This window comes from Helianthus annuus, chromosome 3 (assembly GCF_002127325.2).
Source record: "Helianthus annuus cultivar XRQ/B chromosome 3, HanXRQr2.0-SUNRISE, whole genome shotgun sequence".
In the NCBI taxonomy this organism is placed as follows: domain Eukaryota; kingdom Viridiplantae; phylum Streptophyta; class Magnoliopsida; order Asterales; family Asteraceae; genus Helianthus; species Helianthus annuus.
Window position 1 is genome coordinate 72062725 of NC_035435.2, and position 14948 is coordinate 72077672.

General features: G+C 37.1%; 2 protein-coding genes across 10 annotated transcripts; both read left to right on the forward strand.

Annotated features, from left to right (window-relative positions):
* Nucleotides 1–388: 388 nt before the first annotated feature.
* Nucleotides 389–5540, forward strand: LOC110929316. Of its 9 annotated transcripts, none has more exons than XM_035988392.1 (11): nucleotides 389–561; nucleotides 2433–2521; nucleotides 2601–2840; nucleotides 3331–3529; nucleotides 3617–3745; nucleotides 3882–4118; nucleotides 4200–4423; nucleotides 4521–4613; nucleotides 4695–4802; nucleotides 4892–5167; nucleotides 5257–5540. In XM_035988392.1, exons 7-11 carry the CDS (start codon nucleotides 4244–4246, stop codon nucleotides 5311–5313), a joined length of 714 nt encoding a protein of 237 aa, XP_035844285.1. In that variant the 5' UTR covers nucleotides 389–561; nucleotides 2433–2521; nucleotides 2601–2840; nucleotides 3331–3529; nucleotides 3617–3745; nucleotides 3882–4118; nucleotides 4200–4243; the 3' UTR covers nucleotides 5314–5540. The 9 variants fall into 9 exon arrangements, with proteins under 9 accessions (XP_035844285.1, XP_035844287.1, XP_035844284.1 ...); XM_035988394.1 differs by having other exon boundaries at nucleotides 3372–3529; XM_035988391.1 differs by having other exon boundaries at nucleotides 2601–2781; nucleotides 2884–3529.
* Nucleotides 5541–7256: 1716 nt separating this feature from the next.
* On the forward strand, nucleotides 7257–8757 carry LOC118490632 (myosin-7-like). The gene is made up of 4 exons (XM_035988395.1): nucleotides 7257–7386; nucleotides 7636–7693; nucleotides 7809–7881; nucleotides 8538–8757. Exons 1-4 carry the CDS (start codon nucleotides 7382–7384, stop codon nucleotides 8705–8707), a joined length of 306 nt encoding a protein of 101 aa, XP_035844288.1. The 5' UTR covers nucleotides 7257–7381; the 3' UTR covers nucleotides 8708–8757.
* The last annotated feature ends 6191 nt before the right edge of the window (nucleotides 8758–14948 follow it).

Below are 14948 nucleotides of genomic sequence, written 5' to 3' on the forward strand. Positions count from 1 at the left end.
TATACTTATGCTCGATGATCATAAGGACTCCGGATCTCTTTCTTTGCATAGAAACGATCGTTCGAGCGTCCAAATAAAGGGAAAGATGTAAACCAGCAACGAAAGCCAGGACACTCGAGATCCCTTTCGTGGAGCATGTCTAATTCGTGGTCAACAAATAGCCAGCTCGGTTTATAATCAAGCCGAGCCCGAGCCCGAGCTTGCCCTAGCTCGGCTCGGCTCGACTCATGAACAACCCTAGATATACTTGAATTTTAGAATAAGATTAATATATATGGATATATAAGAGGAGTAAAAAAGTTAATTTAAAATTTTAAAATTTATCTATTTAAATGGGCGGCAGGTTATTAAAGGCAATTAGCGGTAATTACAATTAAAACTTTTTTATTTTCCCTCTTTCTCATTATCAAACCGCTATCCAACCACGTTTCCCAACCTAATTCTGGTGATTAAAGGGAAAATCGAACTTGACGACTTGTTCAATCGCTAGAAGGAGTCAACTGCCGGTGATCGGAGGGTTACCATTGGTTCAATCGCAACCACAACCACCTTCAATTTTAGGTCAGTAAACCGTAAAACATAGATGATTATGTTCAATTAAAATATGTTCAAAGGAAGGATGTTGATGAAATCGGCGATGTAGATCTGGAAAAGTGTTGTACATATCTATTCATATCATTAAGAGTAGATAAGTTCATACATTTGCTTTTGGTTTACATCAGGTTCTTATCTTCATGAATATTCAATTGTTGTAATGGAATTAGTCCTTATTTAAAGTTGCGTATAGTTTGCAGGTGTAACCATCAGAAGCAGCCTATATATTTGTTGTTTTCCATTGTTTTGTAATTCTTGATTTTAGTCTCAGTGGGTTGGTCTAAGTAATTTTAGTTTAGTCTATGTGGTTTCTAAGGAATGCTGAAGCTTGTATCTCCCCGAATACTCGATCAATTGCCACCCGTTTCCAAAAAAATTGTTCGTTCCGACTCTTCCAACATGTCACCCTTATTATTCCTTGAACCACTTTTTTTCTTTACTTCGCATAAGCTGGGTATCTTCAATAGGTCCTTGGTTGTGAAAGGCGATCACTTGTGGGATTTTTCACCAAAGACTCACCTTGACCCAGTCGATTGGGAAGAAAGGGACCGCGAACCTGGACAAAAGTGCTCTGCATGATTTCACTGAAAAGGCACCATCCAATTCCAGGCCCCAGCTCCATCTATCGCTGCTGTGATCCGAGAGAGTGAAGTTGTAAATTAAGCTGGTACACTGCTGAGATTCATCCAGCTCTGAACTAGATTCTGGATTCCTCTGGCAGTTCCACCAGACGGCCCAATGTTGCTGTTGGGTGTTTATTTTCTCAGCAGCTACTGATGCGTTCTTCCTCGATGTTGGGTTTCAAGCTTCAATCACACACAAATAAAAACTCATGAAAATAGATTTATTTTACTGCTCAAAACGCACACTTTTGTTCATTGCCAAACCAAACATATATACACACATTTAGCTACTTAAATGAAGGAAACTAACTAACCAGCACTCCTACAAATCAGGACACTAACCATGACTCAAGACCCACTATTTGACCAAATGAAAACATAAATCCATGTGACATAAATAACTTTTCTGCTGATTCGTTTGACCTGTATCCAATGACGAAGCTCCATTTCCGGTACCCGAAAACCCGTCAAGATTAACCTACACCCACCCCCTTATTCTTGACCTTGATCCATTTCTTGCTCCTTGATAAAACCACACAGGTTCCTTGTTCCGACTCGAAATTCATACTTGCGCGATCACTTCACACAGATCCGACTTAACTCCTGCTCTTCATGTTCTTTTGCTCACCCGTTTTAGTAGCCCGATACCAGTGCCATTGGTACTGTTTCGTCATCGATGCAGCCCCGAAACAGACCCAGTTCAACTCTCGAATCACACCGGTATGCCACTTGCTGATCACCATTTTACAAGCCATCAATTGCAGCCTTTCGGACCATCAGTTGCTGTCACAGCTACCTTTCTTAACCTTTTCGTTTTTTACTTGATATTCATTCTCATCGTGACTCCAAATTTCAATTCATACTGGCTCGATCACTTCACACAGATCCGACTTAACTCCAAATCTCATTCTCGTCGTGACTCAGATCATCTGTTCACCTAAAATCCTTTTCTGCCTTTGATTTCCTCTATCGATCACATAGATCAGCCTTCCTTAGTTCCTCTTTTTCTTCTTTCTGGATTGATTCACACAGAACCTGTTCACTCAGAACTATCTTTGATCGGATTCAACACAGAACCCTATCACGATCACATATATCACACAGTTCAAAGTTGTATTATATTTAGGATACTTGTATTTTTTTTTCTTTGTTTCTTGCATGTTATTCTAATATTATATAGTAAATATTCATATTGTATTATATGTTTTTGAATAGACAGTATGTGTAGGCGCCAACAGCTACGTTCACTTCTACAGACATTAGTAAAATGCAAGATTATCAATCAAATTCTCATGATGCACATGGTACTAATGCAAATTATCCAAATTCTTTGATTTATTGTTTGTTTTCTTCTTCTCATTGGTTACTTTTTGACTTTGACAGGAAAAGGAAATGAGTATTTGGAAGCTAGACTAGTGAGGATTCAGGAGAACCAAAAAAGACTACGAGAATTTGGAGTTAAAAACATTGTGGACTCTATGGAAGTCTGGTAGACAGTAACAAAATGAAGAAAAAACAGTGAAGAACACTCATGCGGGGGATGTAGACTATATTCCAGATCCAGGTGATGTTTGTGAGGAAGATATCCAACAAGTTGGTAGAAGTGTTATAGTACCCAAAAAGGTAATTTGATTATTCAAACTTTGTTTATTTTACTTTATATAAGGTGACTCGGGGCGGTACGTGATGGAGCTCCATAACGCGTTGAAGGATCACGCAACACCGGCGCCGGACCCATCCATCACGCGTTATAACAAAACGCGTTAAACGTACAACGCGTTGAAGTTTTGTTAACATTCTGCATTTGTTCTGCATGGGGGTTGTATGTTTGACACCTGCATGTGGCATCTCTCTGCATGTTGACACGTGTGTTTCATGAAAGAGAAAGGGGGCGAAACATTTATTTATGTGAGGGTATTTGTTGGTTGGGGGGAAATTGTTGGGTGTGGTGGTGAGTGATGACCACCCTGCCTAAAAAAGGTTGTGAGTGATGGAAAAAATGGTTGATGACATGGCGGAATTTGATTGGTGTTTGTGAGTGATAGATTTTATCACTAGTTAACCACCCCGCCCGCCCTAAACTTGTTTTCTAACGAAAATAAATATGTTTTAGCGACAACGTTCACAATATATTCCACCAATGTCCATGAATAGAGCTGCTAATCTCATGAAACTACGCTGGGTGCTTGCTCCAAATGTCTCTCAAAAGGTTCCATCTACTTCAAATGCAACAAAACCGAATAAAGCAGGAGCATATAGAAGGATGATTCTTGTTGATGAGGATGACGACGAGGACGAGGAAATATTTCAAGGTATTATTTTGTTAATCTTAAACTTTATTCAATCAAAAGTACCTTTTGTCCTCTATGCTTTAAGAAGGTAACACAGTGGATATGAAGGTAGATGACGCGTATAAAGACATAGACGATACAATAGACGAGATACAAATGGTAGATCACAACTATTCTGAAGATGAACACAATGATCAAGAACAATTGCACGGCCCTGAAAAAGATAAAGCAACAGAGGTTCTGATTCAAAATATATATAAGTTTTTTTTTTGAACATTTAATTAATGGTATGTGCATTATTATTGTGACTTCATGAAAATGATAATACACATAATGTTTTTTTATTTGTCTTATTTTATCGAAACTTGTTTAGGTGCTCCCAAAAAGGTTAGAGGTCATACCCAAAAGGCCGAAATATGGAAAATGAATTCTACTGAAAGAATAGCCGTCACATTTAACGACTTTGGACAACCAGTGGGGGAAGAAGGCAAAGGACTTGTTCGGTATCTTGGGACACTTGTGAGGATGGCTGATCATGTATCAATTAAGTATTCTGACTGGAGAAAAAGTTCCCATGAAAAATAAAGAGGATATGTATTCACTTGTTAAGGTATGTCTTTTATCAAACATGATATGCATCCATTCATTAAGTTAAGAGGTATACGCTAATATATATGCAATCTTTTTGTAGTCCAAATTTGCTATTCATCCAGATGAAACAGGTCAGGTTAAAGAATGGATATTCCAAAACATGGGGAAAAATGGAGAACGTGGAAAGGTTTATTAAAGTCACGTGGATATGATCCCAGCCTTACTAGTGACAAAATTGTGACGCAACATACTAATAATGACGATAGAGTGAATCCAACTCAATTTAAAGAACTTGTTACTCATTGGTTCACTCTGAAATTTCAGGTAACAATGATATGTAAATTTGATTTCATGCAATATATATAATTCTGAAACTTGATGAAAGAAATCCTATCATGTGTTAAATTACCATTTACTATAGACTACATGCGCTGCAAAAAGATTGAGCCGCTCAAAGATGAAGGAGCCTCATGTAACCGGGACAAAGTCGTTTGCTAGACTTGCTCATGAAGTGGTATTATTCTAGTTATTTTGACATATTATTATAAAATTTAGTTTTTCATTTCTTTTACTAATCATTAAGCATAAATTATAGGCAATGAAGAATGATGGTGTATACCTGACCCGAGGAGAAATGTGTATAATAACAACTCGCACTCATAAAGACGAAAGTTTTGTTGATGATAAAGCAGCTAACGTTGTGGTAATGTATTGTTATGCATTAAAATATTTTTACATATCATGTGCGTGTTCACTTTTTTTATAAGCTTACTTATATTATTATGTATTTAGGCTTCACTAAAAGCTATTGCAAATGACTCTGTAAGCAAACCCATAGATTCGCATGATTTTACAAATGATGAATACTCAAAAGTTAAAGGCACAGAGAAAAGAGGGTATGTTCGATTAGTTGGAAGAATGCCAGCCATAAAAAGTAACGGTGATTCTTCGACTAATTCACATACTATTCATGAGCTACAGAGTGTTGTGAACGTTATGATGAACATTATCCAAGAACGTATCCCCGATGCAAACTTGCCTATAGTTCTTAGCAATATGAACATACAGGTACTTACATACATGTACTACTATGTGGTCTTTTACATATACATATATATATCTTTGTATTAGCATTTATTCTCATTTAAATTTTTTAGGTCCCTCGCGTTGGTTCTTCGGCTCCTAGCAACTCGTTACCTAGCAAGGAATTATGATCTTCAAGAAGTGACGATATTGATGACAGAGCTGACAACATGTGAAGCCTTGGAGGAATAGAGATAACAAGATTAATGAATTGCTTGGAACTAAGTTTTTTTAGAGTATGATTTGTATCGAAAGAACGTTTTGACTTCTTTTGTAGACATTCATTTGTTTGCTAAGATTTACAGTATGTTTTGGATCCAACTTTTAGTTGAAATTATGACATTATTATTTTTCTACATGTTTTCATTTTTATTTGTATATTATATGGTAAATAAATAACAACTAAATTAATGAAATTAATATGATAAATGTTTGTAATGGCATTTTATTTTTGTGGCAAAAAAATTATGTGTCACTAAAAGTAGTACAGATATATTACTAGGAATAGTTTTTACTGGTATAAAAATTATGCCACAAAAAGTTTGTTTTTTTATATTGTGGCTAAAAGAAAAGTGCCACTAATAACTAAAAAAATTATAGAGGCACACTAAAAAGTGCCACTAAAGCCTTTTAGTGGCACTGCTTCTAGTGACACTTTTTTTGTGTGCCACTCATTCCTTAAGGAGTCTTTGGTGGCATTTTTATGGATTTTTGTGGCACTTTTTGTGTGTCACTGAATGACATTTTTTTTGTAGTGCATTTTTTTAACTTTTTCACACAGATCTACATCTGGACCGTCCATTTGACTTCACACGGATCACCAATTGCTTTCTCTCTCATTCCTCACACATCTCACAAAACAACATCAGATCTTCTCTCTCTCTTCTCTCTCTCTTCTCTCTCTCTCTCGGCGATCTAGGGTTTCATGAGATCTATCACCAGATCCGTTTGAATCTATCACCAGATCCGTTTGATGAGCAGATCTAGGGTTTCATGAGATCTATCACAAGCTTTATTTGGCAACTTGGTAAGAACTGATACCGTTTAATGAATATATCTGGCAAGTTATGATGTTTGACGGTAGTTTCTATATGCTTTTCAGATGTCGAAGGCACCAAGGGATCCACAGATTTGAACAAGGGATCCACAGATTTGCTGGAGAATGGCCGGAATCAGGTGACTGTCTGTTAGGTTTCGGTTTTCGATCTGTTAGGGTTCATCAACCAACTTCAGTTTCTTCAAAAATTCTGACAAATGCATAATTTTAGAGGTTAATTTTGCGGAAATTAGGGGTTTCAAATTAGTGGTTCAACGATTAGGTCGTTTTCTCAAAGTTGTTCACGATTCTGTTGTTTTCTTTTCTGATTACAAACCCTAAATCCATTGTGCTTTATTGAAGCTTGAATATCTGGCGTGTTTTCCAATTGAAGACTTTGATAGGTTAGTAATCTTATGTTTCTTTTATCCTTTTTTTCCTTTGTGAGATCATGATGTTGATCTTTGTCATGGTGTAGTAGGTACAACTTTGAACAGATCCAAAATCCAGGTACGATATTGTTCCCTGGTGCTGCGTGTATCTTGATTACGGGTTGTCTTGGTTCTTTTGATATATTTTTTTCTATGTGATTGCATATGTTGACTTTTTTACAGGTTCTTTTTTTATTCTTCTACTATTGTATTCATTTTGAAGTTGGTTATAGGAACAAATTCAGATGGCAAAAGAACTGATTAATGACGTTATGTATCAGGTTTCTTTGCATTCTTCATCTTTTAAGTTTTACCTTGAATTGCAGCTCATAGCAATATTTTACTAAATGTTTGTTATTGTAGGCAATGTTAAACGTTAATAGGGATTTTACAAACCCATCACTACCTTCTAAACAGAAGGGCAGACCCTCCCAAGTATGTTTTCATGTGGATTGTTTATTTATATTTTTATCTTAGCGGTTTAATGTCTCTTGTTGTTCATATAGTTCCAGCTTGGATATGGAGATGCAGAAGGCACATGCACTTTACAAGCTAACGGGGTTTCATATTTTTAGCCGATGTGTGCCATGTAATATAATTAGAGAGTCTTGGAGGCAATCATGATAAGTTGTGCTGGGTATCCCACCAGAAAACCATTTGAAGAATTTGTGGATCAGTTTGGCATCTTGGCTCCTGAAGTTTATGGATGGAGAGTAAGTGGAACGATCTTATATGAGGTACCAATTTCAGCTCATTTGTATACAGGGGTCAATTTGGTTCTAACGAATATCTTACTTAAATTATTCTGAGAGTAAGTTTTTAACGCGTAAGCCTTCTAATTCGTTTTTTCTCCAAGAAACATATTATTATTGAAAATCGTTTTTGGCACTAATTATTTATAGAAACTAGAAAGTCAAAAACATGAGTGCATGATGAGATAAATGAACTGACCCTGTGTCATCATTGTGACTGACTTATGATCGTAGTGATGGAATTCCCGCTTGCAAGAGGCTTCTGGAGAAAGCTGGACTTGAAGGCTATCAGGTAAGACGGGCTGCAATGCATTCTGTTGAAAGCTTTCCTGCATCCGATGTTTTAGTTAGGATTTACTTTTTTTATTTTTTTTATGTTTACTTGTTTGTTTATATGTCACATGCAGATTAGTAAGACAAAGGTGTTTCTAAGGGCCGGACAGATGGCAGAGTTTGATGGTTGTCGGACTAAGGTCCTAGGTAATTCTCATGTTTATGGGGGATGGTTGCACGTCATGAGCTTTGATTGAGAATATGGACAAAAGCAGCAATCCTTATTCAGGTCAAATAAATAAAATTAGTTTGAAGTGATACGACCTAGATGGCTTGGATGTTTCCCCAAGTGTTTTCAATGAATAAATAAATAAACTCATTTTAATTCAAATACTTGATTATAAACTTATAATGCTAAAGTTATAACATTTGACAACACCAATTATTTATAAAAAGTTCGAAACACATTTCTGGTATAAACTTATAATGCTAAAGTTATAACATTTGACAACACCAATTATTTATAAAAAGTTCGAAACACATTTATGGTCAACCCAACTTTCTCTGACCCATACTGAAAAAGTACTTATTTTGATCATTTACCCGACCCACATGAGTTGGATTGAAAGGGGTGATGTTTTATGTGTGTTCTAACGGGTCGCGTTGGATCCCAGGGTGATCTTTTATGTGTGCTCAATTGGGTCGGATTGGAAGGGGTAATCTTATATATGTGTTGAAACAGGTTGAGTTGGAAGGGATAATCTTTTAAATGTGTTTAAATGGGTCGGACAGGTAGAGATAATCTTTAATGTCTGTTCAAACAGGTAGGATCTGAAGAGGTAATCTTTTATGTGTTTATGCAGGTTTTCATCGCTACAATCTTGCATTCATTTCACAACACATGAGTTTGCTATTAAACACATGGCTGATGGTGACAAAGGGCTATTGGGAGTTTGTTGGTGAGATCAGGTCACAGTCAACGGAAGGCAAGAACTGGTCAACTACAGAAATGGAGGATTCCGGTCACGGTTAATGGTAGTAGGTGTTGAATTAGTAAGAAATCCTAATGTAGGCTGGCCTGCCAGATGACAATTTTCTCATTTTTTTTCCATTACCGTTTGCTCATCCCTAATCTTGACCCTTCTAGCTTTGACTTTTAATACATTCATTTAATCTGATATGTCAGAAAAGTTACTCTTACAATATTTTGTTTTGAGGTCAAAACATAGAGGAAGAGAAGAGTAGTGGTTACTTGCAGTTGGGTCCACTGGGTGATGTCGATGTATCACTAGAATAGTAAAATTGAAAGACTGGTTATTTGGATTTGAGGGTGTTGAGATGGTAGAAAAATTGTGGTTTTCTACAATTCAAAAGATTCTCATCGTGGTTCTAAAACAACAATAAACACTCGGTTAATAGTAGTGAAAAGATATTTCCTGGAACACTGAAGTGACAAATGAGCATTTGTTGCATTGGTTTATTCATGAATGTTTCTATATAGTTGATAAAAAGATTTTATGCATGCTAAAAGCACAAAAAACTACAGACATGAATACGTACGATGACCTTCTTTCTAAAGCAAATTGCATTGGTTAATGAATTTTGAGCAACCAATTTAATTAGGCTAGAGAAACCACTCTCAAAAATTGATTTAAGGTAATTACCGAAGGTATAGGTTTTAGGTGCCATGGTAAATTTAAAAGGCTTGTAGACAAATGTATGTTTCATATTCTCTCATTTAGTCATTTAGAAAAAAAAAATAATTCATGTAGATGAAATTTAAAAAAACGCTTTAGTTCAATTTCAGAAGCCCAGTTCCAGGGATCATGAGTAATGCTTAGTTATGTGAAAACTCTATTTCAATTTGTACTTCAAAAGCCATCTTATAGTTTGTGATTTTTAGGCGAATTTTATGTTGGTTGATCCCAGTTATCGCTATAATTTTGCGATACGAGGAAACACGTGATTTGATAAACTAACAAAAAAACAAGCATTGCATTGTAAATTGTTGACGCTGCTGCAACGCGTGGGTTTAATTTTGACCCGTTCAACAAATGTCTTTCTATATGTAGCTTTGTTAAAACTTACAACCATCAGTAACTTAGCATTATTTTCTATAATTAACAAAAAATTGTTTATCTTCAAAAAAAAAAAAAAAAAAAAAAACCCTTCTCTCATCTCATTCTTTGTTTATATCTTTGTATTACTCACAAACGTTTATTTTTAATACGCCCACAAATTTAATTTAGAGATAAAATAGTAACATACCAAAGATATAGATTGAGCTTACTTACAAATATATATTTTTGAGATAAAAGAGTAAAATAGAGAACCTATAATAAAATAGAGAACCTGATATAAATGTAAAATAAATGAAAAGTATATTTTTTCATAAAGATTATTGGTTCTTTTTCAAGTTGTTATGTGCCCTAGGTATAGTTAACTCACTTCTAAATGGGTCATAGAAAGGTGATTATTATATAAACTCGGCTTCTCATGCACACCCTTAGAATTACTAACAAGTGTTGTGTTTTCTGTTGCATCGTGAATTTGGTTTTGGTTATGGCTCAAAACCGAACTGCCCCGTACATAGCCCTAAACTCACCAACCTAAGTGATATGTTTCCCGCCGCATCGCGCGGGTAAACGTCTAGTATATATATATATATATATATATATATATATATATGTGTGTGTGTGTGTGTATGTGTGTGTGTGTGTGTGTGTGTGTGTGTGTGTGTGTGTGGACATATATATGTATTAGCGTGCCAACATAATCAAAGATGACAACTTTTCGAGAAAACCTTAAAGTTATGTGATAATTCTAAGAAACGGAGAAACTTAGGATTTTTGTGTTATGTATATTGATTTATAATCGTTCATATATTAGGACGTGTAGAAGATCAATCTCTGGGATTGCGGTATTAAAATACGCACTCAAAGGTGAGTGTCACTAAACCCCTCTTTCTACTATTTTATATATTTTGGGGGTAGAACACGACAATAAAAGGGTTTAATAATGTTTTTGAAATAAAACATACCTTTTAATATAAAATATATATTTTCGTTGAAAATATATGAAATTTGATTAGTCATACATTTTGAAGTAAAACGTTTTTGATGAATGAATATTGAAAGTACGGTATTTTCCTAAGCGAAACACGACCGTACGGATTGGGGATGAATTCCGGACTGGGTCTCAACATTTGAGTGACAGGGGAATTCGTATAGCCATGTATTAAATTGTCATATTAGTAGGATATATATATTGTACGTGAGGCATACATCATATTGTTCTTCGAGAAAGAACCCTACGCCCATGATGTCGTTTAATCATTTAAGTAATGTACGCGAGGAATTGTTGGTAGATCTATCGGGTTGACAACCCCATCGTGACCGGTCCCCCCGTGTCCAGTCGTGCGACGAATTTTAATTCTGTTTATTGTCTAGCATTGATTATCCCTGCATGGTTAATATATAGTTCGTATCGTCTAGCTAACATACGAGTCTGAAAGTTGACGCAATAATTTAATATACAAAACTTGGGTAGTAACAATATTGTCGGGTTCATGAAACTGCGACGGAAGGCCCATGGATTTTATTAAGGAAGTAAAACGGACTTTCAAAATTATATAGATATTTTTAAATAAACACCTAAACAGAAAGTTTTCCTTGGATTAAAATTGGTTGTAAGTGAATACGTGAACTCACCTTCCTTTGTGTTGACACTTGATTTTAACGTGTTCTACAGGTACTTGAGTTCGGCTTCCGGAAATCATGGCGTATCTTGTGCTTGAGGATGCATGTTGTTTTGTTTAAATATGTTGGACAACTTTTAAACTTTCTGGGACTTTTGTAATAAGATCCGCGAGGATCAAAGACATCTTAACTATGTGGTTGTGTCGTGTCTTAAAACGTAATGTTTAATAACTTATGTTTAAAATAAATCAATATGTCCAACAATAAAATGCATTGCTCGACAAGATATAAATGGGCACCAACTTCCGTCTCCACTACGTTTAATATTCCGCTGCAACGTTTTTGGGGTGTGACAGAATTTGGTATCAGAGCCATTGGTTGTTAGCGAACTAGATGTTTTCGGAGGAAAACACTAGACTTCAACCGAAGAATTTTGAAATATAAGTCCAAAATTCTCGAAGCCAAGAATTTTAAATAAACATAGACAAATTATATCATGTATGAAAACCCTTGTGTGTTTATGTGCATACATGATTTTCTGTTTATGTTGGGCCTTATGTGTAACTATTCATGTTGATCACACACTTACTTGTACGGTTACATATGTGTCACAGATGTCGCACGAGCATGAGGTCATCGAGATCAACGACTCAAGTAGCGAGCCAGATTTCGAGACTTCACCCAGATCCATTTTGCGAGAGACACCTATCACGACCCCACAGATGGTTGGTATGGCTGAGTTTTCTTTATCATTCCATGTCGACCCTGTTGCTTTCGCTAGCCAGGTAGACCCCCGATATGCTGTCACAAGCAACGGGTGGATTGATGAAAACGATGATGCTCCTCTCTCGATTCATGAGATAGGACAATCATCTGGCAGAGTACCAGTTATCGATGACGTGATCAGAGATTTCCCTGTATTTGGAGGACCTTTTAGTATTGCACCAGCAGTGGATGCCACCATTGTCACAGCTCGACCATTAGAGCCGTCTGTTGCTCCACCTGCTACTGTGATTGAGCCTGTTGCTGAGGTCCCTCCACCTGTTTTGTTAGAGTCACCTTTACCTGTCATTGAGTCACGCACATCTACTACGCCTCTATTAGTGTATTATCGCTGCGAGAAGAGAGTTAGGCCTGCTAGAGAGGTTGCTTCTACGTCACAATTTGAGACTGCATCTGCTTCTAAGAAGTAGAAAGGAGTTTGGGTAGATCGATATTGCCATTGTGACCGACAGTTTGCTGCCATGCGTGAAGAACTGGAAACGACTAAGGGTAAACTGAAGGACCTCGAGGGGCAAATGGATTGGTACGATGAGTTGAAGGAATTAGATGACAGCGCGATGAATCAGATGCATTGGAGGATAGTGGATCTGGAGGAGTTAGTTAGGAGGATGCTAGATTTCATACGAATGAAGCGTTAGATATTGTTTTTGTTTGATTGTAGTTGTTTGATTTTGGTTGTTGTGTCTGGATACTCTTTTGATCTTTTCTTTTGGGGGCCTGCGTGCCGATAATATTTTGTGATATTAGGTAGAAATTCTGTGGAAACTTGTTATGGGTGTCGATGTTGTGACAACTGTGCTCTGTAATCGATGTACGATATAAAACAATGTTGATTATTAATAAAACAATCTGCTTTGGTGTTATTATATGTGTTTTGGTGTTATTTTGTGTTTGGTGATTTTACAATTCGATTCAATTCCAATGTCAAGCTTTAAATCGCTTTCTGGAAGGTTATACGCGCACTGATGCGTAAATATAACCAGTTTAATGCAATAAACACTCCGGAATAGTGAAATAGGCTTAACATATCTTAAACAACCTCCAAATAACTTAGAAATAAGTTCTGGATGGTTTGGTGTCAAACTACGAAACTATACCGATTTGTGTAGTAACGAACACTCCAGAACTTGATCATAAGTTAAATATACCATAAATATCCTTTGCATAGCTTAGAAATAGGCTTTGAAGGGTTCGGGATGCTAAAATAAACTTTATTGATCAATAGGGACTAAAAGCGTCAAAAAGTGCACAAGTTTGCATTTTCGCGCATATCTTACGTTCTGAATAGAACCTGTGACAACTCGAGTTTCTGACTTTCACTTTCGCATTAGATGCGCGTTGACTTTGACTGTTTAGTTGTTTGGGTTGTGGACTTGAAATTGTACGCGTTGTGTTTTAATGAAAAGTATTGTCGTTTTGCCTATATGTGATTACTTGCTGTGGTAGAAAATAATATTAGAATTATTATTAAAACGTACACCAACACCCCTAGACACCAAACACGTCGTAGAACTAGCCAATGGTAAAAGTGTAGAAGCCGCACAGGTAGTCAAGGGTTGTAGTATTGTTCTAGCGGGTCAGACTTTCTCGATTGATCTCATACCCATAGTTTTGGGTAGTTTCGACGTCGTCATCGGTATGGATTGGTTATCCCAACATCATGCGGAGATCTTATGCAAAGAAAAAGTTATTCGTATTCCTCGCTCCAGTCAAGAACCTCTCGAAGTACAAGGTGACAAGAGTGGTGCTGTGGTTGGCATCATCTCTTTCTTAAAGGCGCAGAAATGTTTACGAAAGGGACATACTGCCAATCTGGCACTTGTCACTGACGCATCAGCAAAGGAAAAGAAGCTGGAGGATATACCAGTTGTGCGTGATTTTCCTCAAGTGTTTCCTGAAGATTTACCTGGTTTACCTCCTCATCGTCAAGTCGAGTTTCAGATTGAGTTAGCTCCTGGAGCAGCACCAATAGCCCGCGCACCGTATCGTTTAGCTCCAACCGAACTGGAAGAACTGTCGAAGCAGCTACAAGAGCTCTTGGAAAAGGGCTTTATTCGTCCAAGCTCTTCGCCTTGGGGAGCTCCAGTGTTATTTGTGAAGAAGAAAGACGGTACGTTCAGGATGTGCATCGACTACCGCGAACTCAATAAGGTGACGGTGAAGAACCGTTATCCTCTTCCGCGCATAGATGACCTATTCGACCAGTTGCAAGGGTCGTGTTACTATTCCAAGATTGATTTAAGGTCAGGGTATCATCAGCTGAGAGTCCGGGATGAGGACGTCTCCAAAACCGCTTTCAGAACTCGCTACGGTCATTACGAGTTTCTTGTCATGCCATTCGGGCTTACGAACGCGCCTGCAGTCTTCATGGATCTTATGAACAGGGTGTGCAAACCTTATCTTGATAAGTTTGTTATCGTTTTCATCGACGACATTTTGATTTACTCCAAGAGTCAGAAGGAGCACGAGCAGCACTTACGTCTTATCTTGGAACTTCTTCGAAAGGAGCAACTGTACGCAAAGTTTTCAAAATGCGACTTCTGGCTTCGTGAAGTCCACTTCTTAGGCCATGTGGTGAACAAGGATGGGATTCATGTCGATCCATCCAAGGTTGATTCGATCAGAAACTGGCCAGCACCACGTACACCGACAGAAATACGCCAATTCTTGGGTTTGGCGGGTTACTACAGGCGATTTATTAAAGACTTCTCAAAGATCGCGCAACCACTTACTATGCTAACACAGAAAGGTGTCGTTTACAGATGGGGTAATACGCAAGAGACCGCTTTTCAG